Raw genomic sequence first — 27,500 nt, forward strand, 5'->3', positions numbered from 1 at the left:
AAAAGCCCGCCTTGTTAGCAATCATACCTTGGCCCGCAAGGTAATAAGGCGAGCATCATGGCCACTGGAAAAAGTGGTCTATAATGTCACAAAATATATACCCAAACTCACTCTCTGACTGACATCTATTCATGAGGAAAGTTTAGTCAGATTCACTGGAAATAAATCCAAATCTCGACCTTACCTCTTGTATCTATGATCGCCTTGACGGACGTGACATTAATACTGACTCTGTCGACTTTCAAGTCCTGTCACGATTCATTTCCGCTTGCACCAAACTGCTAGTGTTTGTTGTAAGATTCAGCTATACTAAGTATTTGACAAAGTAGGGTGGCTTCCCTACACCGAGCCCTTACTTTTCATCCGGTCTTGAGACTGTTATGAGTGTATATAAACTCAATAACATTGCTTTAACACTCAACATAAATGCTTCACTTTTAAATGCCTACTATGAGCTAAGACATTATTAAAAGACACATAAAATGTACTATAAGTTATTACTCTCGCTCTCTTTGCAAATCAACCTTTGTCATTCACATTTCTCAATATATGCCTCGTAAATTCCCACCCACACCCACCCTCCCCCCTACCCCCAAAATCCCTCTTTCCTCGGATTTGCCTCCTTATTGATCTCGCTCCACTCTGCCAAACAACTATCACCGTCCTCTCTCTCTCTCTCCCTCTGCATTCAATCGAACAGAACAGTTAAATTTCTCTCTTTCTTAATCTGCCTCACCAATCACTCATCGTTCGCATTCTACCAAAACAAACCTCTCTCTCTCTTCTCTCTCTCTCTCGTCTTTACGAAAGGCAACGATGCACCCGAATACCAGAAGAATATCATCCTGCCAAACGGCAGTCAAGATCACAATCACTCAGCTTTCTTTTTTTCCCCACTGCCAATATTTTGTCAGGTCGGATGATGAGATAATGGTGACCGACGCACGGGGAACTCCACAGACACCGATCCATTCTAGAGATAACCCTACTTCGGAGTCCTTGTTGAAATGCGCTCCGTCGTCGACGACCTTTAGGTTTCCCAGCGGACCCGGTAAAGGACGGTATTCTAAAGTGGACTAGTCCAGTGCGTTTTTGCGGTCCGTAGCAGACTTGAAAGAGTTAGAAGGGAGTCTAACGTGGAAGTCTTATCGAAGGCAGGAGGGAGGTTGAAGACGCTCAAGAGAATTCGAAGAGCCGAATCCGCAAAAACTCTTAGCTCTCGAAATTGAATTGGAGCAAATTTTCGTGAGTTGTTGTCCATCAACATTGGATGATTGAGCGCCGGATATGAGTGGAAGATGGAACAGTAACTATTGGTAGTTCTTCTTGAAAGTTCTCAGCGCTGTTATTTTTGCTTTTTAAGTATTCCCAGTCACTTGAGTTTGACTGATCAATCATTTAGCAAAATAATCAAGAGCCAAAAATAATTCATGGGGGACGAACACAAATCTTACTCAAAATTTGTTATTACTATAAATATTCATAAAAAAACATTTTGCTGCTCAGAGGGTGATACAAAAGACGCGCCAAAACGGGAATAAAACCTCCCCCCCCCCCCCCCCAACCTCCAAGAAGTAGGGAAACATTCAAATCATTCGTAGTAACCGAGGGCAGAGGTGGCCTGGCCTGACAGCGCCTGACGGTGTCTTTCTGTTGCCTCAGGTCATTTTTCAAATTGAGTTTTTAGGGAATAAATCAGCTAGGATCTTCAAAGTTTCTTTAAACTCTTGATCCTTGTATTGAAGTTTATAAATTTAGAAAATGATGTGCAGTATCCTTAAAGTTCAGAAATTAATTCAATTTATTATTCTGGAGTATATTCGCTGTGTCAGCTGAATCTCATCAGGGAGGCTGAGTTACTTTCAACTCAAAAAAGCCTTCACATAACACAGACCATCACAAATACATTCAGGGGCTGAATTTTGCTTCAGGAGCCTCCACTTGTTAGGTGGAAACCAATTGCTATAGTAAGAGAACTGGGTTAGTCATTTGGATGTAAGATTCAAGGTGCAAGAAAGTTGTACATTGAAAATCTGAACGTTATTCGAATGAAATGAAGCTGTATACAATAAAGTTCAAGGGACGACAAATCTTAGAAGTTGAAGCTGACCAATTTGGCAGTCGTTGGGGTATTACTGTAAATACATTTCACAGTTGTACTTGAATACGGGGCTTCGGCTTTGGGTTAATCACATTTAAACTTTACTTTGAACAGTAAGACGGTACATATTACAACGTGGTAAAACCAGCAAAGCATAGAAGGTTTGGTTCACTCCAAATTTAATGATTCAGCGAAGAATGCTTCTCAGCTCCCCTGTTTAATATTGTTTTTAAGTTCTCAGAAAATTTCAACATATTATATATATATTATATATATATATATATAATAGATATATATATATATATTTTATATATATATATATATCTAGTATATATATATATATATATAAAATAATTAACTACTAATATCTATAAATGTATAAGATATATCTATATATATAATGAACTACTAATATATATAAATGCATAACATTAAATTCTCTATATAATAATAGTACTGAAATGAAGGACATGAATAATAGAAGAAGAAGAGAAGAAGGAGAAGAAGTGCAACGATCCCCGGCGAGCATCAATCACACTAATATCAAATTAAAGAAAAATGTCTCCATGTGTCCGCCTGTCCGTCTGTCTCTCCTACCAGAGAGCAACATTTTATGCAAAGGAGACACCCCCAACTCGCAGCGGGGCCGACCGTCCGGAATGCGTGGAACGTCTTTATGGTACCGGTGGAACTGTGGAACGGAACATGCGCTGGCCGGGCTCAGGTTGGCTCACCTCCGTTCGCTCAGGTGTCGCTTTACGCATCTCGTCCAAAAGAAATCATTTTTCTCTCTCTGGCTTCAATATTAGAGGAGTTTTTACTTCTCTCTGTTTGCTTTTCGTCTAAGTGTTTCCCTGTATATCTTAGGTTATTTTATTTTCCTCATTTTAATCATCGGCAGACTACACATTCAACTATTTTTTAACGATATTCTGTCTACGTACGTGTATGTGTACGTACGCATACGTTGTAACACGCACACACACACACGCGACACACACACACACACACACACACACATATATATATATATATATGTATATATATATATATATATATATATATATATATTATATATATATATATATATATATATATGTGTGTGTGTATGTATGTGTATATATATATATATATATATATATATATATATATATATATATATATATATACATATATATATATATATATATATATATATATATATATAATATATATATATATATATATATATATATATATATATATATATATATATATATATATATATATATATATATACCTTCTACTGAAAATTCGAGTATGCCTCTTATGACATAACCTGGAAATGTATACCTGGAAAATGGCCTTGTAATTGTCGCGGTCATGCAGTAGAAAGGCGCCGGGTTAGCAAATTCATTCCTGAGTCTGAGAGCTCCATTTGGAGCATACCTTCAAAAACAAATCCCCGGACTGCGCTCACAGACTTTTAGTTTCTGCCCCCCTCCCCGGGGCCCCTTAAAACCCAAAAGCTTTTTTTATTTATTTTTTTTTTCTTTACGCAGAAGCAACGAGGAAATCACCAGAAACTCATATTCGACGTAACTTCTTCAGTAACCCTCCTCATCACGACTTATCTTCAGTGTGCAGCCTAATGCGCCGAGTGACTCCAAGAAAGTCTACTGAAGGCTGTAATCCTTAGAGTCTTCACCGATGGAGATGGATTAAATACGAATCTTTAATGTTTTCGGAACGTCAGAGGAATCCTTTATTTCGGAGGAATTCTTCCTCGCGTATTTTGAATACATTAAAATACCTAAATTTGTGGATGCTTAATTCATGAATCTCTGTTCACACTAGTGGGTCAGATTAGGCGAAATCATTTTAATGACTGTTGCTCTCAAAGGCTAAATGACCTGACCTCACGGGTTTCTCCGCTTTGAAAGGACTGGAACGACCCTGATTATCGAATAAATTCACCTCAAAGAGCTAAAAGATCTGTTCCTAACACCTAAATCATGCAAATATGAATTTGCTTCTAAATTCAGTGTGTAACTGTACTGAAGGCTACGACAGACTGAGGTATATAGCCAGGTGAGGGGGGGCGGGTGTTGGGGGGGAGGCATGAAAACGGCGTTTTTATTACGCGATAAATTATATATTGCGCTCATAGGCTGGACAGGGAGACTAACTCTGGACAGAGACGGGGTCTTGTGTATATTTCCATTTTACTGAATGGTTCATCTTGATGCTTGAATTACTGCAACTCCTGCACTGCCTGGTCTGTGTTCTGTTTCCAACATGTCTTTTTGTAGAAGTTGAGCAAATGACTGCAAAGTTTGTTTATAAAAAGCAAACTATGCATGCATTGTAAAAAAAACTCATACATTATTATATATATATATATATATATATATATATATATATATATATATATATATATATAAAATGTGTAGGTGTGTGTTTGTCCTTGTGTGCGTGCGTACGTGGGATTAACATCATTCTCGCCCACCAAGCAAGCAAACATCTTTTCTATTCTTAGGTGAAAACGGGAGTAAGGTAAGGTACAAACTTATGCCTTTGTTAACTAAAGCCCTGAATTATCTACCCCGATTTTTTTGCCATGCCCCAAGGCCAGGTTAGATGAGGTTACGTCTCCTTATCAGTGAACTTTTGGGTATGGGAAACACAATGATATTATTTACAATTAAATTCTATGGTTAGTTTTTAAAATATGGCGTCCCACTTTTTTCAGGAAAGGTCTCAGTACTCTTTTGCTTCTCGGGAAAATGCTACCTAGAGGGTCCACTGTGGAGGTAGTAACAAGTGCGGCTACCCCATCCGAAATAATTGTTAACGAACTGTAGCCTACATTCTATAGAGCCAGCCATTCAGAAGTGTAAGATGTATACATAATACTACATCATCATACATACATATATATATATATATATATATCTAATACATATATATTATAGATATATATATATATATATCGAACTACAAATGTCCCAGTAATATCTAATTCGCTCTACCTCGGAATTAATATATTTTCATATATGTTTAACCGAGGGGGAATTATTTAAGCGATATAGAATTTGGCGATCGACAGACGCGAACCACCGACCTCTACAATTCCAGGACTGGCAGTGATAGACTTATATATATCACACACACACACACACACACACACACACACACACACATATATATATATATATATATATTATATATATATATATATATATATATATATAATTTGTCGTATAGCTCAGTAGTCAACTACGTTACCTGACTAGCGAGAGATCAAAGTTTGATCCCATCGGGGGCAACGCTGTACAGCCTGTTTCCTGAACATGTAGCGAAATTATATCACAAAGGCATAACAGAGTTTTCCGGAACGGGCACTCTTTGTTCTCCTCCTGCGTAGGACAGGCTCTCAGTTTATGAGAAGTTTCAGGAAAGAAACAATTACAGAACTGATGACAGACACACACATAATATATATATATATATATATACTATATATATATATATATATATATATATTATACTATATATATATATATATATATAACGCTGACGTCCCCTGCATTGCACAGTATAAAATCAAAGGCATAAAACACACCCAAACCGTAGAATACAACCAAATGATAGAACATAAACGGATATTCATTTTTCCCAACCTTCTGTTACACAGAATATGGAATCAAATCTATCAGTAGTGTAACATCAAAGAATCTTTATTTATAGGTTTATAATATAATAATTGCAGAATACAAATTAAAATGTAAACTCTTTCACATATTCACTATAATACCACTTTAACCCGAAACTTGATTGTAAACAACATATTTAGTTTCTACATCAGGAGCAAGAATAAATAAATCCATGGATGAACACACCCATGAGCAAGGAACATAAAGCTGCCCATGATGAGAAACATGACGACCTCAAATCCACTCCTCAGTACTTAATTCTGTCTCTGTGCCTTGTTGATCGTGATCGAGAACTCAAGTCTCACTGGAAATTGCAATATCCTAAAGGTAGAAGGGAGATCCGTCAGAATGAGTGAAATCTGTAGGATAATAGCTGCTTCACTCTTTCCTTCTTCTGTTACATTGCCCAACATTTTTTGACATTTTGTATTTCACCCCTTCTCAACCGCCCTTACTATCAGATGTTTGCTTTTAATAAGTCTCAGTTCTTGAAAAAAGTGTCTATCATAAATTAGGGGGACACTAGAAAGGTAGAAAGGTAGTTTAGGTACCGTTGGTATTTTAAACCTTTTTCAGGAATTGAGACTTATTATACGCAAAGATCTATCGGCAGTCGATTTAAAACTAATTCCATGTAATCCAATGACCATTAAGTTTTTGCTTAAATATAAAGAGAGTCTGCTTCCTTTGATGACCTCGAGAGTCATATATTTGTTTAATTACCCGAGATGTGATCTGGGGAAGTACGTGTGCTCCATTCAGAGGTTGTTGAAGGTAAGAGTGGATTCTCATCGTGGAGATAGCTAATGTACGGGTGTCAAACCATCAAGCCCCTAATTTTCCTGTATTAGAGAGCATGGGAAAAATGCAAATACAATATTAATTACAAGGATTTCAAAATAATAGGCAAAGCTCCAATGAACAATTGTCAATACTCAAATCTCTTTTTATTAAACAACTGGTTCCCCAATTAAATACTCAGTCCACGTCAACTCCTCTTAACGGACCCTGGCAGTCACTCAGCTGTTGCCTTCAACACTGCCTGGTATTCACCGTTCCCTTCTCTTGTACCTCCCTTTGCATTTCTTCATGTTAAGAAATAACTTTTATCATGCTTTAATTAATATGAGTCTATTTTCAATTCTGTTGTTCTTTTTAATTTGTAGCTTCGAAAAGGGAACGCATGGTCCTGAACGGCAGCATAATAAATCATATTAAAAGAATTTTGGGATTCTCTTTCCTCCGATGATGTTTATCTGGTTTCAAGTAACCGCCTTCAACTTTAGTATATATAATACGTACTACATACATACACACACACACACACACACACCACCACACACACAACAACACACACATTATATAATATGGATATATATATATATATATATAATATATATATATATAGAATAGAGATTGAGGGAGAGAGAGAGAGAAGAAGGGGACGAGAGAGAGAGAGCGAAAGAGTACTCATTTCATGAGTGGCTTAAAGACAGGCATAATAATAATAGGAGAGATGTTGTAAAGAGGACAAACGCTTTAATTTGCATATCAAAGATCTTGCATAATCCTATCGTATCAATCAAGATATATAATGTGCTGCGAATTCCTGAGGCGAAGAGTTTCTTTCCTTCTTTATCGTGTAATTTCTTTTCGTTTATCATCGTTCGGCGACGTTTGTCCCTTACAATGAAAAGGGTACGAGAGACTTGCGTATAACATTTGAAAATAACATTTTCCTCACAATCGGTATAATATTTGCAAATGACATCAAGGGCAGGGGTTTCCTTTACTCAATATATCTTTATTTGGATTCTATTTCAGTTTTCATGGACTGTTGTTTTATGTATGCAATGAACCCCTATGAGAGGTTTCTCTCACGCATATGATGTTATCGTAACTAAATATGTATTTTTGTATTCTGGAGTAAAGTTCAAGAAACCGTCTTGCGGATACAATATTTCTCCTTAGTAAACCCTGTGAAATTTAAAATTTTTGTTGTTGTTAGAAATTATGCTAATGAGACAACCTACTATTGAGAAAAGAATGCATTTACAGATTTTGTTGTCATTAACACGATAACGGATGAATTAATAATCCTTGTATGTAAATGCACAATATTTTATGCTTTGAAAAATATCCTTGAAAGGGAATCTCTGGACATACGATCTCGACGCCATCTGTGTGGAAATAGACAACCTCCTAAATTGTTTCGACTTTCTCTAATGGTTTCGCTCTGTCTAACCACTTATTGTCTGCCAAATATACGATTGAACATTTTGAGTAATTTCTTTATAGTTTCAGTAACTCCTGTTAATTTCAACCTCCTTTGCTGAGTTCGACAACTCCGATTAGTGTCGACCTCTTCTGTAGTTTCGAATCCTTTTAATGTTTTGGTCTCTTAACAGACTTAAGATTTCCTGACAATTTTAATTTCTATAATAGTTCCAGTCACTTGCAATAGCTTCCGTCTCTCGTGATATTATCATCTCTCCTGAGACATTCGATGCTCTGGGAACTTTGGTCTTTCGTGAGATTTGTCATCTCTATTGATTGTTTTTCATCCCTTCTGATTGTAGCATTTTGCATAACAATTCCTACTTATCTCCTTTAATATTTTAAGTCTCTCCCAACAGAGAGAGAGAGAGAGAGAGAGAGAGAGAGAGAGAGCTAAACAGACGAAGTGAGGAACGATTGGATTGATTGATTTATGGCTTCTAGAACAGTAATAGAATGAATTAGGAAACTAAAATAAATAAGGTTTTTATATATACATACATACATATATATATATATATATATATATATATATATATATATATATATATATATATATATATATACGTGTATACGACTGTGATTCATAAACATACATAGTGCTACAAATGTCCTTTACTATCCAATTCGCTCTACCTCGGAATTAATATATTTTTTTTATATATATTAACTGAAGGGGAATTTTTTAGCTGATAATAATTTCTTCCTCTCGTGGGTTTGAACCTGCGCTCAGCAGACTGAGGAGAAATCAGGAACCCAGTGATATTATCGACTCGGCCAACAAGTCAGGTATGAGTTGATACTGATTCCGACGATACACATGAGTCATGGTGATGTGATAAATATTCATAAATGGGTTCAGGCGGCAAACGTTCGATATCTATTCTAATTACAAATACCTGTGTTCGACAGTGATTTGTAAGGTCGGAATAGGTATCAACTTATACCTCAATTGTTGGCCGAGTCGATGATGTCACTGGAGTCCTGATTTCTCCTCAGCCCTCTGGGCACTGGTTCGAACCCACTAGAGGACGAAATTATTATCAACTAAAAAAATTAGCAACGTTCGGATATGCTCTGTCCACACCATCAGGCTGAAAGAGACGAAAAAATATAGAATAATAAACAATCATAATATAAAACTTCTGAACAACCTTAATTTTCATACATATAGCTATGTTAGATATACGAAGATAACAGTACATAAGAGTTAAGAGATATGACAAAGATCATATCTGATGCCTCTTACATGCTATTATCTTTACTTATCTAATATATCTATATTTGAGCCTTGTCATACCTCATGTCTCTTATATGCTACTATCTTCGCAAATATAATATATGTATGAAAATTACAAGTGTTTAGAATTGTATATTACTATGATTGTTTATTTTATATTTGCTCGCATACCCAAAACATACTGTATATATATATATGATCTAGATTTTGTTGACAAGACCCGTCTCCCTATATAGCTGCTCTAAACTACAATCCTCCCCAATAATCGTTGCGGAGATAAAATGTCCATCTCTGCCAAGCCCCCAAGAGAGAAATCTAGGTCTTAGACTCCAAGACTGGGGCATTCGACCAGCACAATACAGTCATCGCAGAATGGAGGATTTTTGCCTGACATCAAGAACCTATGAGGGAGTCTTGTATATCCAATCCTTAGCCTTCACAATATCGTTTATTATCTCTTTGGCATATAAAGGTATGACCAAGGAAACACTGATGACATAGTACTGTGTATGTTGCAATATTTTCCCAAAGGGACTGCCAAAGCTTTTCCATTTTCTGATTTTCTAGACTCTAGAGGATATACATCCTGATATGCTAGTAGACACCTGGGCTCTGGGAAGGTGACTACTGACTTACGAAGTTGATCAGCTTGCTCGTTCCCAACCACCCCAACATGGGAAGCCACCCGGCAAAAATTTATTCCTTTGGCTTTTTTTCCCACTAAAAGTAGGCATTCCACTTCTTTCTACATCAGGGAAGACCACTCCAAAGCTGACTCCAGTATCTGAGGAGTTATCGTGTGAAAGCAATGATCTAAAAATACTGATTTCATTGTCTCAGGATTTTTCTGCTTTAGTTGAATTAAAATATCTACAAAATTTTACCTCTGTAAGGTTCCAGGGGTTAACTGAATACCTATTTGGTAAAATCACTGGTTGGGGATGCTTGGGGCGATTTTTATAGAATTTCTGATATAAATGCTGGTTAAGGATTTATGGAGCCTCTGAAATCTGTACAAGCTCCTAACCAGAATATGTTGGTAATGAAGATCCAGAGGCATCTCACCAGAGTCTACGAGCAAGCTCTCAGTGGGAGATGACTTAAATGCTCGTGTAGCTAATCTTACTCCTCCATGATGAATTGAACTCAGTATTTCAAGGCTATTAGGCAGAGGTGTACAATTCACACCCATAAATCAATTTTAACAAGACCAAAGCTTTGTATAGTCTTAATATCTGAGTTCAGTCTGCACCCCACGATGTGTGGGACAGAAATTTCACTACAGTGATTCCATTCAAGCATTTTGTCCTGATACATTTCAGATGTGGGATCCAAGTCAGCTTGCTATAAAAATCAACCCAAGAAACATTGTTTCACCAAAACATGGAATTTTCGGCCCATGTATGAACAGATCTGGCTCAAAATGGAGTCCTCTTATACAGCAAAAGTGCTTAGTTACCGTGCTACTTGCTGCAAATCTAAAACCATTCATCTCAGTCCACTTTACTATATTACCAGCACAGCTGAAGGTGGCATTCAGCCACTGCCATCGACAAAGAGAGAATAAACTACGTCTTGGGGAATTATTTTGGATACTCCAATTGATTGATAAGGTGAAGAAGGTTATGTTTAGAACACTTCCTTGTGACTCTCCTTCTTCTCTTTTGAATACATCTGGCATTGTTGCTCCAGCCTGAAACTGAAATAACCTACTCTTTAAAAAAGCCTTGATGAAAAGAGGGAAATTGCCATGTTGCATCATAAGCCTTCTCAAGATCAAATAAAAGTGATGTGATGTCGTTTATTAGCAAATCCTCCACATATTGAAGATTCCATTCGAACCAACGCCTCATTCATGAAGTGCTTAATTCGAAAATCAAACTGAACAGGCGACAGATATTCACCAATCTCCAAGTATCACATCAAACGAGTATTCACAATTATTTTCCATGATCTTTAACAGATATGATGCCAGTGCAATGGGGCGATAGTTCTCTGTCTTTAAAGGGTCTTTCGTTCATTTCACAAATGGCAGTAATTTTAACATCTCCCATAGCTTAGATATGGTTATCATGCTTAATATGAAGAATCTAGTATTTTCATGGTATCTTTAATCATTGAATATATTACATCATCCAGTCCAGGAGATGATTCACTACACTTACTCAATGCTGATTCAAATTCCCAAATAATAAAAGGTACATTGTATTATTCATTCCTTAATGTATTAAAACAAATTTCTAACTGTTCCATTACCATTCTTTGAGCAGAATAGGGTCTGTGATCAGTTTTCTTTGCAACATCTGCAACATTATTAGCAAACTCATTTGCAAGTAACTGAGGATCTGCTACTTCACAACCATTGATCTTGATAAATTTGCCTGCTATTTTTGTATTTCTTCCAAACTAACGTCAGAGATGTTTTTTGAATTTAATGATGATATGAAAATTGTCCACTTCCTTTCGTGACCTTTTAATTTACAAGAGGAAATGGGCTCTTGCTTTTCAATATTCTATATCTATATGGTAATACTCACATTTTTGTCTGCTGTTTCTGGTGAAAGCCGACTTCATAGTTCCATGACTTTCCTGGCATTTGCATGTCCACCAGGGTTACAATGTAATGTCACTAGAAGGTTTCCTAATCTTTTCCAAACTTAAAATGGTATTATCAATAGGGCCCAGGGGTACTCGATTCTTTATTGCTACTACCCATAAAGATTGAATAACAATAGAAAATATTAAGTAAACCAGAAAATATTAAAAAGATTTCATCAGCCTTTCATGGAGTTTATTATTTCACCAATGGCACCAGTAGGAGTCGACTTCCAAATGTCCGCCCCCAGGGATGGCACAACATAATTAGGGTGGCCCAAGCATAAGCCAAAACCACTTGTTGGGACTTAGAATATTACACGACTACAATCATCCCCACCTAAATCACAATATGGGCAAACCGAACAAAATGCAGAGTCCTATTCCCAGAACCAGACCAGCCTAAGAATCCATGGCCCAGCCCTGCAGAATAGTTCCGCCCTTGAGGCATATCCCTCAGGCCCAAACATTATAGGGTAGTTGGTCATCCTAACACAGTTCCCACTATTAGTTTCAGATATAAACCCAGACCCAGCTAACATATCTTTGCCCATTTATCAGGTCCAATAAATTTTACCAAAATTGGAAAATTCCACAAAAACGAAGCCACGAATCTTAGAAAAAATTCCAGGTTTAAGTGCCCCTCGCCATGTCAAGGTGGTCCCACATCGAGGGTGAGTGAGAACGAACATAAGAACAAATCCAATCAGATGTACACAGCTTTATCTTCAAAAGCTTACAGTACATTAATGCAAAGAGAAATGCACGAACTCTAACAAGACATTGAAAGCATACGTGTTAAAAGCCTTCAGTATTAGTGTCCTACTAAAAACCATCCAAGGAGCTGTTTCTGCGTAGGAAGTAAAAAAAAAACAATGACAATTTAAAACGTTGAAAATATTGACGCAGCGTTTAAAAAGTCATGTATGTAAGTACTCATCTTTGTGTGAGAAGGTAAACAACAAATGCCATCCAATTTATGAAAAGAGATTTATGAAAAAAAAAAAAAAATCCAGGAAGAAGTTTAATTCTCAACATTTGCAAAGTTGGTCGTCAATTCCAATTTACGTCTGATGCCGCACGATAAAGTTTGGATGATCTCACGGTCCCCGAGATGATGATCTCTGTGATGCTGTGATATCTGGCGACCAGGCTGAGATTATCTAATGAGCCAATTAAGTTGCAAACATCGGCTGCAATTGGAGTCGACCAGTGATGATGCTGATAATGAAGGCGATCAGGGTGTCTCTTCCCGGGGGATTAGAAGAAGGATGCTGGATGGAGAGAGAGAGAGAGAAAGAGAGAGAGAGAGAGAGAGAGAGAGAGAGAGAGAGAGAGAGAGAGAGAGAGAGAGAGAGATGTGCTATTAGAAGGAGAAAGAGACATCGAGGAGATTGGAGTGGGAAGGTAAAGTGAGATCTAAGAGAGTTAGGCAGGTAAAAAGAGGAACAGGAGTAGTACTGAGAGAGAGAGAGAGAGAGAGAGAGAGAGAGAGAGAGAGAGAGAGAGAGAGAGGCCTGGGGAAGAAGGAGGATTTTGGGAAGGTAAAGCGAGGTTTTAGAGAGAGAATGAGATGTATTTTTCAATTACCCAGTATACATAGTAAAAACTAAAAATCATCCTTAGATTTTGTCATTCAAATAACTTTGGATGACAAAACAGTGTATTTCGCTACTCTTATTTATGTCTCCCTTTTCTCTATTTTTTGCTTCTCTTATTTCTGTTTCTCTTTTCTCTATCTTATATTCACAAAACTCTCTAATTCCATTTCCCTTACTTTCTCTCTCTCTCTCTCTCTCTCTGACCTACTGAGAAGGCGAAGGGAAAAAGGCCAGTTGCCCAAGGACTATTTGGACAATGTGAAATGATAGAGACAAGAAAAACAGAGCGACACTAAACAAAAGGAATGCATATCTGTGTACCGGACGCAGTAGTGATTTGAGGAGGCGCTCTAAATTGCCACTGAGCCTCTGTTAATTGAAGCTCTGAAGTATGTAGCTGTATGTAGCTGGTGTTTAGTACACTATACTACTGTGCATTTCAGGGCCGTGTCTAATTGATGTTCGTCGATAAAACCTCACCAAAACATTGGATATGGATCGTATTTTGGAAATAGCTATTTGAAGCCACAGCCTAATTGGCAAAAATATGCAGTGATGTCAAATTTTGATAATTAACGCACTTATCAGAGTAAATCAAAGACATTTAAAGGGAAACTTGGCTAAATCTAGCAGGCTCTTACATAGAGGCTAGTATAACGTCATTACTAAAGACCCTCCCACTCATTGATACTGCAGTGACGTACCTTACTATAATACCCCGCCCATATACTTTATGAATGAAGACTCAGATGTTGGTAGTTGTAGTAACAATAGCATATGGAATTCTTATATTGTTTCACACATTCAAACTCCCAAGTAGAGTACAATTAGGGAATGGGCATTAAATGAGAATATTAATTTTGTAATACAGTTCCATGGCTCAATCCATATTTCTGTTGATTTGAAATATGCACCAAGTCTTACACACACTAAGTGAAAACCATCGTTACCCTGGAGTTTCAAGGATACGTAAAGCATCGTTCTGATACCCGCGAAATTTGCCAAACGGTCTTAGGCTCTATGTGGATAAAGACCAGTATTTAGCCAATGAATAAAAATGCATTATTTAACATACTTTGTTTTTCTATGCACACGGCCTCATAAAGTATTGATAAAGATATAAATCATAATGATAAAAATGACATTAATATTCATTAGTTATTATCATTCATTATTCTTGTTATTAATATTATAATCAACTTCATTATTGTTATTATTCATACTTCGACATCAGGGAGGAGGATGATAGAGCATACATCAATACATATGCCGTATACATACACATATAGACAGATATGGTACATACATAAATGCACATGCACATAATACATAAATGAAATTTAAGATATATATACACACACACACCCATATATATATATTAATATATAATATAATAAAATGAGGTCAGTAGAGTAAGCGAGTTGTTAAAAATGGTCGTTGCAGCTAATCAGTGAGATAGTTTATTAGTCAAGCAAATTCGGCTATTGTTTATTCTTGGTCTGACAGGTTAGAAACACCTTGATATAAACAAAATATTTGTATATCTCTCTTTTACATACTCATCATTCTGGTATAATCCCTTTTAAGGTCACCATTGTCCTCTTGTCTAAATCGTTTGGTGTTTGTGTATTGCCTTATTAAACACTTACCCGTTAATAATTAGCATATGACGCATAGGATTCTTTCTTTGTTGTATACTGCAAAAAACACGCAACACGAAAGCAGTCCTGAAGCCACAAGGACAATTTGCTAGGCTTGCCATAGGTGAAGCAGCAGTCACGTATTATAACCTGGCTTTGACCAATGACAATCTGCTGCCCTCGCCTTGTTGTCGGCGGTGTTGACTATTATGCAAGGTTACCAGGCACATACATCTGGGCAAAATATCGTACCAACCACCTCTAAATGATCGTATTTTCGTTACAATATGATTGTATTTCACCAATTCCAAAAGTCTTGTATAACTGATAGCCAAAAGGTAAATAGAAATTGCGTTGTAACTGCTATGTATTCCTATAGTCAACATAAAACTGTACAATGAAAATAGTGATATTGCCATTTCTATATTTACCAAATTCCCTGGCAATGATGTTGTTATGTGTATATATACCAAATTCTTATTCATTACCATGGTATCACCAATGGAAACCGTAATATTATCGTCATTCTCAACAGTGATTTGCCTAGCCTTTCCTTTAATACTTATTCTAAAAGAGGGCTAAATATTTGTGATTCACACTACTGGGAACCTGCTATTATGTCTGATGTCATAATTTACGTCATAACTAGCCTCTCTCTTGGTACTTACTAAATTTAGCTACGTTCCCCTTAAATTTCTTTGATTTACTCTGATAAGTGCCTTAATTGTCCACATTAGACATCATCACTGCATATTAGTAGCTATTTCCAAAATACGATCCATATTCGATACTTTGGTGAGATTTTATCGACGCAAATCGATTAGACACGGACCTGAAATGCACAGTAGGTGCAATAGGACATGGGACTAGCAGCCTAACTCCAATACAGTTGTTGAAAACCGCTAGTAAGCTAGGGTGAAAACGGGTCACGGTTAGATTTTACATACAATATAATAATTATATATATATGTATGTATATATATATATATATATATATATATATATGTATATATAAGCGAATACCACAGTAAATTGACTGGTAGAAGTTCAGCATCAAGCACTTTCAGTTTTTATTTTTTTTTGTGCCCCTAAGATGCGTGAATAAACACTTGGTTCTGAACTTCTGCCCATCATTTTCCTGTGGTATTCTCTTATATAATGAATTCACGTGCATCTACTGTAATTTTTCAAAACACACATTCATATATAATATATTATATATATATATATTTATATATATTTTAATATATATGTTAAAAAAAAAAAAATATATATATATTTACATATATATAAATTGTAAATGTATTATATATATATAAATATATATATATATTATAAATATAAATGTATTATAATATATATTATATGTATCTATATATATACATATATATATATATATATATATATATATTATAGATATATATATATATATATATATATACATATACATATGAATAACTTGATCACGAAGTATATAAAACGTGATGCTATGTATTAATAAAGGTTTTTGCCACTCGCTTTTCATTTTTTTCCTTCGTGGAAAAAACCTTTATTTATACATATATATATATATATATATATATATATATATATATATATATATATCTATATACAAATTCTTATATAATGCCTTTGTGAAATGTAAATTCCCTTCAGTACTATTATGTTATTGTAAAAATGTATGTTTTCTGTTCAGATTCCATAATGAGATCAACTTAGAATTAATGTTAAAAATAACGCAGCATGTAAGAAGAGAGATCCCTGTTCAAAAGCAAGATGTTAGTAATTAAAAGTCCCCGAACTCTTCGTCTTGTTTCCTGAAATTTTTCATCGCCTTAAAGATAAAGGCGGCCCAGTCTTTCTCTTCTTTTTTGCATTTCAGTCATATGATTTAGCCACGTGGTATGGTACTGAACTTGTATAATTGCCTTGTCTTGCCAGTATTTCGTAGTTAGGCTACATCAACCATTCTTGTCCAGAACGTACATGAGTCGATTGCGTCATGTTTCGTCACAAAGCGTCAAGATTGCTCTGTGAACAGAACTTTTGTATAGTATCTCATAACGTCATCTCGGAAGTGACGTCACTTGTTTCTATAGTCATTTATAGTCATATCTTTCATTTTAAGAGATTTTTGTTGTCTGAAATCATGTACCGTTAATGATTATTAATAATCATAATCTCACTTTCTCTCCCTCTCTTTTGAAAGGGAATTTATCAATACTAGCTGACCATCCTGGCGCTGCCCGGGAAAACTCTGAATGTCAATTGACAGTCTTTCTCTCTCTCTCTCTCTCTCTCTCTCTCTCTCTCTCTCTCTCTCCTCCTACACGCTCTCTCTCTCTCTCTCTCTCTCTCTCTCTCTCTCTCTCTCTCTCTCTCTCTCTCTCTCTCCTGTTAAGATTATTGCTTCAGTTACATTGCCCAGCATTTTTGACATTTTATATTTCACCACTTCTCACTGCTATTCTTATTGGGGCTGAATTTGGACTTGAAGGGCACTGGGAGTATCTGTGTTCATCTTGGCAATATCAAAAACTATGGATTAGACACTATTATACATCATTTTTGACATTCCCATCAGGGCTGAACTTGGACTTAATGTGCATCAGGAGTGTCACTATACATCTCAGCAACTTCGAAAGCTATGGATTAGACACTAATATCTGTAGCTTTTGGTTATTTTTACATTTCATCCCCTTCCCATACCTTTTCACCCACCACCTCCCAGTTGGGGCTGAACTTGGACTTGAAGGGCATCAGGAGTGTCACTATTCATTTTAGCAAGCTCAAAAACTAGTGGCTAGACACTAATATCTGTCTTTTCTGTTATCTTTATTTTCACCCCTATCTCATCCCTTTGGTGCCAGTGATGTCTTACCCCCACAGTATTCTTTCCTCGATGCTAAGTTATATGTATACAAAATTTGGTTGAAATTACTCAATGCATGTTAAAGTTTATGTAGGCGATACACATACACACAAACATACACATCCATTTTTATATATAGGAGATATAATTTTTTGAATACCTCAAAAATCCTATTCTGACCATATCAGTGTACATATATATAATATATATATATATATATATATATATATATATATATACACATATAAATAATGTGTGTGTATGTTTGTAGTATATATATATATATATATATATATATATTATATATATATATATATATATTTATTCAATAACATACTGAATATCCAAAGATTTCCCGATTTTTATACACTCAGCCTTCAAGAAAACTAAATTTCGCAGAGGCAACAAACAGAGCAACTCCGAAATATCTCAGTCATCGAAAGTTCCTCGTGGCATTCCGATGAGGAAGTTACCAAAATTGGAAGAGAATGACGTCACAAGTCCCAGAATGTTAAGGTGAATTGATTAGTCGCGACTGGCGACCATTAAATGAGTTGCTCTTTACCTGGAAATTGAGTGAGAGGGAAACTGATCAACGAGAGGTTTGAAAATAGAGTATGCGTCATGTTTCGCCTGTTATAATTGTTTTGTGCAACATTATAAAAACATTTTCATCGAAAAGCCAGAAAGGCTAACGACTTTCAAAACGAGCGGTCTCAAAATAGAATTCCCACAGGCGAAAGAAGCAGACGGAAAAAAGGAAAATAATCAAGTATTGAACAAATAAAATCACGGTGTGGTGCATGAAACTTGAAGGAGACAAGATCTTTTGACTCGAAAGCAAATAGAAGGAATAAAAAAGTTGTTTTCTTTATTAAACACTGATCACCTCCAGAGATGTCGGGAGCATCTACAATACACTGCAAGCACGTCCAGTACAGATATAACAACAAGCTACTTACAAGAGGCAGAGAAATCCAATGGTACAGGGTATATATAATGAAAGGTTCCAGTGATTAACTTTTTTAAAATCAAAATGTCAATAGTCTTTAAGTTCTATGCAAAATAAGCATTAGTATCATTATGAAGAATTTCAAAATAAATCCACTAGTTCTAGCGAGAGTGAATAATGAATGAATACGTAGCATGTGGGTAGTACTATCCATAATGATGGGGGAGCTTAAAGGACGAAATTTTTTGTTTTATGCACTATTCCTCAAACTTCTGGTTTTACTATGAAAATGACAATTCGTCACTGAGATTCTGACTTGAACGACTTACTGTTATTTTTGTTATGATGTATTTTTCTCATAAGACTCCTCTCTACTTACAGGTGAATGTTCATTACCTGGCTTTGGCCTGCCTTCAGTGGGCGTAGCTACTCCATCACCCAGTCACGCCCATTTGGATTATAACGACAATGTGACGCCCACTTCCATGTCTACCCACCTGTCGGAAAGCCCCGCAGGACATTACAGTCCTCACGGGGGCATCATGGGCAGCTCTTACCATAGCAGTGCCATGGCAGGTCAGCTTGAGTGTCCCATCGGGTCAGGGCCTCTGAGATCCATCCACCATGGCACTGGGCATGGCGGGGGCATCATGTACGGAGGCGTTTCCCCTTCCCCACTGCTGTCCCAGCTTGGGCACCACCACCCTCACCCTCATCACCACCACCAGCACCACCATCCTAGGGGCCCGGAGCCCTATCCTGCAGGAGGTGGTGGAGGGGGTGCGGAGTGCTAGCGGGAGGTGGACGGTGGGATCCAGGATGCGGAGGACCCCGTGGGGCGAGTGAAAAGGCCCGCAGAGAGCACCGCATCCGGAGGCCCATGAACGCCTTCATGGTGTGGGCCAAGAGGGAAAGGAAGAAGCTGGCTGACGAAAACCCCGACCTCCACAACGCCGATCTTTCCAAGATGCTCGGTGAGTACCTCCTCCTTCCCGGTTGTGACCTCGTCTGCACTCTCTCGTGACACAGAATTCCCAGTGATTCCTTTTTCATATATAACTTCGTCTCGTGCAAAAATGCTGCTCATTCATGTTATAACTCTTCTTTCCACACGATGTATTATTAGCTGTTTTCTTGATTAATATTCTTCCCTGGGTGTGGCTCTTGCTCCACCAGCAGACCGACGAAGTAGTACTTGACCCCGAAGAAAATGGTCGAACCATTTCTTGAATAAATAAGAGATAAGGCTATTGACAAAACTTACAGAAATACCAACACACACACACACAGAGGTGGATAGATAGATAGATAGATAAATAGATAGATAGGTTATTTCCGTAAGTAGGTATTGCCATAGTCCTTTCTCCTCCTCATGAAGTACTACTTCGGCCGGTCTGCTGGTGGAGCAAGAGCCCGGCATTTGGATAAAAAGTGAATTCAATGGAAACGGTATAAATTCACACTTCATTACTTAATTATCAATAAAAAAAATAATAAATTACTGCTCACAAATAGATAAGCCCGGTCTTCTAAACGAAATGGTAGGAGGGCTTTCAGATGCATAAAAGGATTATGATGATGATGATGATGGCTTCTGTATGGTCTTAGAGATCGAGACCTAAATCAAGGAACATAAACTCCACATATATAAACATCACCAACTGCAGCAGCAGTCATCCCACATTTATATCATCAGCATAATGATTATAATGAAAATAATAAACAAAAGAAGTTGATGACATTTATAATAATACCATATAAAAGATATCAACATTAAAAAGGTCATATCTTCAGTTGAAGTCAATAACTCCATAAAGCTTTTCCAGACTCGCTACACAGCGAGAGCGAGGCACTCGTGATATCCCCGACACTGTTTTCATTTTCTTGTTTTCTTGTCTTTCTTTTGCAAAACCTGCGTTTCACAATGTCTCCTAATTGCCACCCCGCTCTTGATCACTTCCTTGTGAGCGGCTTAGAGGGAGGCCGGGCGATCCAAAGGTCAGAAGCTGACCTTTTCCCACCTGGGAAGACGTGAGGTCAGGTAGCACTGACCAGCAGAGGCACGGAGCGTGACCAATGTGGTCTCCCGATAGATACTCCACATAAGAAGAAAACATCATCGCTTACAAAAATGGCAAAGGGAGTCGTGATAATGAGAGAGAAAGAGAGAGAGAGAGAAGAGAGAGAGAGAGAGAGAGAGAGAGAGAAACTTAGTAAAAGTTGGAGAATCGGAAGTTTAGTTTTTTCTTCATTCAAGCTTAATTTGCCTAAAAGAGCAGAGTAATAAATGAGAGAGAGAGAGAGAGAGAGAGAGAGAGAGAGAGAGAGAGAGAGAGAGAGAGAGAGAGAAATATCATCGTTACAAGAAATTCTGTAAGATGAATGGCAGTCTTGTGACTTCTTATTTCTCTTTCATAAGACAAAAAAATCTGTTGAAAATTTTTTCCTTAACCTGAATCGGAAACCCGAAAAGATTTCGTGCATAAGAACTCGAACAATAAATCTGGTGTTCGAAATGGTTAATAAAAATCTGATGACCTTTGAGACAGGAAGAAAGCAGCATGAAATAGTGGCACTTTACACGATAAATTTTGAAATAAAAATGAGTTTGATAAAACATGATAAAAGATATAAATTTCATGGAAATAAAAATATAACTAATTGTTTAATCGCTTTAGAAATAAACGAATTGATTAAAAAATTAAGAATTAATAACAATCGAATAAAATTTTTGGAATGTTAATTAGGCAAAATTAATAAGTAAATATAATTTACAGTAATTCTGAATATGTAAATAATGAAATTTATCAAAATAATTACTAAATTATAAACAATATAATCAATTGATACTTCAAGATGCGTGAATAGATTTAATAAAACTGTAGTGAAATTTAGTATTAAAATTATAAATCTAACCAATCTAAGGAGACTTAGACTAATTTTATACGATTAAAATTGAAATTGTGGCTTAATTTAATGAAATGAGTATCTATATATATATTATATATATATAGATATATATATAAACATGTGTGTGTGTGGTGTGTAATATATATATATATATATATATATATATATATATATATATATATATATATATATATATATATCCTTAGTCAGTTCAAGCAAATTTAATTAAGTTACAGAAATGAAAAAATACCTTATTCTCTGAAAATTTAAATCCTTTAATGAATAAGAAAATCGATTTAGAATCAGTGACAGTTTTACACAACTCTGCTCTTGTCCGAAAAGCTCCGCTAACGGCGAAACATTCCAGTCCAATGTCAACGTTATGGAAATGTTTCCAGAGGTCATCTGACACAAGGCCAAACACTAGCTATGGCTTCAAATTGTGTATTCTGACATAAATTGTGTATTCTGAGTACAGTATGTGAAAATAATTTCATAGGAGATGGAAAAGGCCCATTAAGCGTGCGAATAAATGTTGAATGAAAGCGTAAAACAACTGGAAGACGAACTTCATATTTAAGGACTCCAGTCAATGCAAGATCAAAATACGAAGCAACAAACCAAGGAGGAAGAGCAAAGTCGTATCTCCTGTGTATAGATGACAGAAGTTGTCATGGAGGAACGCACGCACTTCCACTCCTATATACGCATTCACACACACATGCACGCATGAAAACATGCATTATTTTGATATAAGTTTATATCTACCTTCCTATCTGCTTATCTATCTATATTTTTGCAGTTTACTCAATAAATCCTCAAGAAAATCTTTATGACACACACACGCACTTAGTAATTAATATACACGAATTCACACAACACGCAATAGTATATATATATATATATATATATATATATATATATATATATATACATATATATTTGTAATATGTATCTATGTATGTATAATGTGCATGTTTCACATCCAACATGAAAACAAGAGACACTGTTAACACAGCACATTTCAAAGAGAATAACATAGAAGAGAAAAACCCGACTAAGCCTAAAAAAGGCGGCGGACGCGATCCACAAGAGAAGCAGCGTCGTCGCAGCAGAGTCTTCGAATCCCACATCCTGGAAGTATAAACACGGAGTAACAATCCTCTTCGATTCCTTATCGGTCGGGGTTAATATAACTCATCGTCTGAAAATCTCTCCTCGACAGGAAACACATGGAAACCCACTTAGGGAAAGACAAAATGATGACGTTTATATGGCAATACTGCAAGAGGGCGGGGGAGAGTGGTTGGGTGGCAGCGGGCCAGTGGTGGAGGGTGGAGGAAGGGGCCAGTGGAGATGCCAAGTATCATTGATGTTGATGGAAAAAGGCGTAATTGATAATTAATGCCCCGATGGAATTTCGGTGTGGAAGTATTCCACTTTGAATACATTCAAGTACATACCTAATAGTCAAGCTCTAATTACCGCGCGAGCGCGCGACACACACACACAAGGAGACCACCAACCCAGTGCTCTAGTTGGAACGGCCTAAATTAAAGAAAACAGAAAACAGGTTACTGTCACGCTCATCTTTAACGGCAGAGTCGAGTAGAACCCCATGTGCAGAAAACTTACCATGAGAACTGACTTCTCAGTACTGAGCCATTCCTGTTTACATACATTTGGTTAAACAAACTAAAGACATATTGTTATCATTTTCGATCTGAGTTCGTCTCACATCTCATCGCGTCTTGCACCACATAAATAAACTTTGCTGAAATAAACAGCAATGTTTGTTTTAGCATTTATGGCATTCACAATTATATATATATTATATTATATAATATATATATATATATAATTATTGTATATTATATATATGTATATATATATATATATATATATATATATATATATATATATATATATAGATATATATAGAGAGAGAGAGAGAGAGAGAGAGAGAGAGAGAGAGAGAGAGGGGGGGGGGCCTGTAATAAGTATATTTAGGTGTTTGTACAACTTTCATGAATCATAATACATGTGTACCTACATACTATATATGCATGCATGGAAATACCTCATGAATTTGCTTACTGATTAAAATCTAGCAACAGGAGTCATGAGAAGTAAAGTGAGGATTTTTTTCATGTAAAAGCATATAAACTTAATATGCTTACTGCTTTACAAAATGAAGTGTTACTCACGACAGGCCATAAACAATCTAATTATTAAATGACGTTCAAAGTTCTCTCTCTCTCTCTCTCTCTCTCTCTCTAGATGAAGTATTTATTACTTTGTCTTCACAACCAGATAACTTCCTCTCTATCACTGTACCAAAATTTTACCGAAGTAACATTAGAATTAATATATACTGAAATTATATGAAACGTCACTGAGATTAAATGAAGTTACGATGGAATTCGCTCATGGAATTCTCTTTAAGGCGAAGGAAATATCAGGACCAGGAGAGAAAGGCCTATAGTAGGGAAGAATTTCAAATTGACTGACTTGAGTAGTAAATCAAGTACTCTGTTGTTTCATATTGTGGGTCACAGATGGGGTGGAGTGTGTGTGTGTGTGTGTTTGAGAGAGAGAGAGAGAGAGAGAGAGAGAGAGAGAGAGAGAGAGAGAGAGAGAGAGAGTTTATAGCATCATGCCACAGATTATTACCCTTACCTCTCCCAATGGTAAAATCATTCATTATTCTCTTTCTGGTCCTCTCTCATACATGTTTTAAATGCATGTCACTCAGAACTAATGCACCTATTTTGGAAAAGTCCGACGAGCGGAACAACGGGTTCGAAACCACCATTTCCATAGCCATCATCACAGGGAAATCTTTCTAAAATAAAACCGCAGCAACCCACTCAGAATTCCTGTTTTAAAAAAAGTGCATTTCAAAAGTTTTAGCGACGTCAACATTTCTACAGTTCAACGAGAAAATAAAGGGATAAGGGAAAGGGGCCTTATTTATACAATCCTTTTTCATATTATACATAGAAGGTTAACGATTCATATTAAAAACAATGGAAATTCACAAGAATTATTTACTACATATATATATATATATATATATATATATAGATATATATAGATATATATATATTATATATATATTTTCTATATATATATATGCACATACAAGTAAAATGCAACAAAATGAAAATATAACTAAATACATAAATGACCTCTTCAGAAACTTCCCAGATGAAGTGTTCCTTTTTTCGCGCCCGAATGATAGCGGAAAGCGATGGCGGGCGGACATCCCTTCCCTTATCAGCTGCTGATGAGAGAAAAAGATAAAGCCGACCGCCTCCTTATCTCAGTGGGTTATCTAGAGGGCTTTCCTTGGCATCCCATGCAACGCAGCACAAGTCCTCTGACGACATACGTTTCTGTGACGGTTCTATTATAATGCAGAACGTCACGTTAAAACGCCTTTTCTTTTTTGTTCTTGTTTTTTTGTTTTTTTGTTTACAGGAATACTGGAATTCTGATTCTACTTGATTCTACAGTTAACCCAATAGGCAAAAAAACGGTAAATGTCTCCTGGGGTAATAAGTTAATGGCAGTGGTTAAGTAACTTTTTAGAGAAACACCGAAGCTTAAAATAGTTCAGAATGAAGAAGTCTTTTCCTGAAAATACAGGAAAAGTTCGAGCAACTTCACAAAATGAAGTTGAAGTTTTGTGGACGTGTACATTTTTAGAAGTTGTATTTATGTAAGTTACTACCACTTGTTACAGTTTATTTGAGCCTATCAAGCCAAAGCTTATAACAACAGATTAATAAATGATTTAATCGAAAGCAATAAAAGCTTACAATAAAGGATTTTGACAACATTGTTTCGAACTCAGCGTTATCGCAAGAGAGGCTGAATTCATTCACTCGAAAGACAAAGGAATATCGATCTATGATCTCTTTGTCTTCGATTGTGTTGAAATTCCAGCAACGCGTCGCAAGGAATGCAAAATAATATCTTTTATAATTGTCTAGGTAATGTGAAGGCGATTTACAAAGCAAAAGATTTCTATTCTGGCAAACTTTGCAGAATGTCATTTTCTTAAAAAAAAAGTGTTAATTTCAGTCCTTAGCAACTATGCATCTTGATCAGTAATCGCAGATGGCCATGAGATTTTGCATAACAATTGAAAGAATTTCTTACTACGTAAACAGCAGTTGTGTTACATATACTTTAAATTCATAGGATTAGTAAATCGTTACTTGTTTGTAATGCATATTTAAATATAGCTTAATAAGAATGAATCATTTTGCTGATGTTTGCAAAGAAAAAAAATTATAAATAGATTTTAACATAGATGGGACAAGAACATATAAATTGCATTCGTTCACGTAAAGAAAATTGATGTATGATGCTTTGATGTAAGTAATCCGATCACTAGCTTTATATGGCACACAAAAACTTAAGGTAAAAAACATGAACCTTGCATTACGCTCTCTCTCTCTCTCTCTCTCTCTCTCTCTCTCTCTCTCTCTCTCTCTCTCTCTCCCTCTCCCAATTGGCGCTCAGGGTCTCAGATTCTTCAAACCTGTTCCAGTAGCCTATTTTGAGCAGGCATCTCAGGAGTTTCACCATCGCAAAATCTTGAGGAAGTCTCCTTGCATACTGGAACCAGTTCTTCTACGCTCTGTCCATCATCATCTTTAGGTCTAACACAGTCCTTTCCTTTATCCTTCTTCTACTTGTTTTCTTGGTTCCCAGGACAGATAAGCCTCTGCGTCAGTACATCTTCTCTCCTTCGGTCTACCTTTCCACTCGGAATCGTCTCTTTCTCTGTCACTCCCAACCGCTTGTCGCTCTCAAACTTGATGCCGATATCAGCGAGAGAGAGAGAGAGAGAGAGAGAGAGAGAGAGAGAGAGAGAGGAGATTGCTGCGAGCCGGAAGCTAAGCCCACTTTTTGTTTTCCAAATCTCGTTAGAGACACTCCACTGGACCCTCCTTCCTTTTCACTCCACTCCACTCTCACTCCTATGTGTTCTACACTTTTCTCACCCCCATTCATTCTATTCCTTTCGTTCTTCTCTCTTTGCTGTGCCCCTTATTCCTCCCCCTCTTTTCCTTGTGTCGTCATTACTTCGCAGCATCCTTATTCTTGTCTTTGATGGTCGCAGTTTCATTTGAAGGTAATATTAATGTTGAAGATAATATTAACAATAAACTAGAAGCACCTCAGAACCCACTAAATGTACCAAATAACTCGACTACTTGAAGCTCAGCATAAATCATAGTAGCAATAATATCAATAACCACAATAACATATGAACTCAACGTCAACAAAAGCATCAGCAACAGCAATAATAATCAACTATTTGAAAAAGTTATTATCTAATACCATTTTATTTCAAAGAACAAAGCTCAGAATGCTACTTGAACGTAAATTTTCTACTCTCATATTTCTTAACACTCTTTTTATCTGATATTTTGTATTATGCTTTAACATTGCATTGCATATCTATTAAGTTCAATATCAGTGCCCACTTCACTAAATTTCTTAATATTTGTCATTGTTGAATTTCTCAAGTCAACCTTTCTCTTATGTATTTAACTGAATGCATTTTCACCGCTCATTGTCACGGAATGTACCATGATTT

At 36.4% G+C, this 27,500-nt stretch overlaps 1 protein-coding gene across 2 annotated transcripts in view; it reads left to right on the plus strand.

Moving 5' to 3' along the window:
- LOC135205596 (transcription factor SOX-17-like) overlaps positions 1–27,500 on the plus strand; it is a 203,013-nt gene that overhangs the window by 36,250 nt on the left and 139,263 nt on the right. The window contains exon 2 of one of the 2 annotated variants that reach the window (XM_064236365.1): positions 19,355–19,947. The exons of the other annotated variant lie outside the window; for it this stretch is intronic. Coding sequence (XP_064092435.1) covers positions 19,854–19,947 — 94 coding nt within the window. The 5' untranslated portion in view covers positions 19,355–19,853. The remainder of the gene's footprint in view (positions 1–19,354; positions 19,948–27,500) is intronic. 2 annotated transcript variants of the gene reach the window in all.

The sequence above is a fragment of the Macrobrachium nipponense genome, chromosome 24 (genome assembly GCF_015104395.2).
Source record: "Macrobrachium nipponense isolate FS-2020 chromosome 24, ASM1510439v2, whole genome shotgun sequence".
Lineage (NCBI taxonomy): Eukaryota > Metazoa > Arthropoda > Malacostraca > Decapoda > Palaemonidae > Macrobrachium > Macrobrachium nipponense.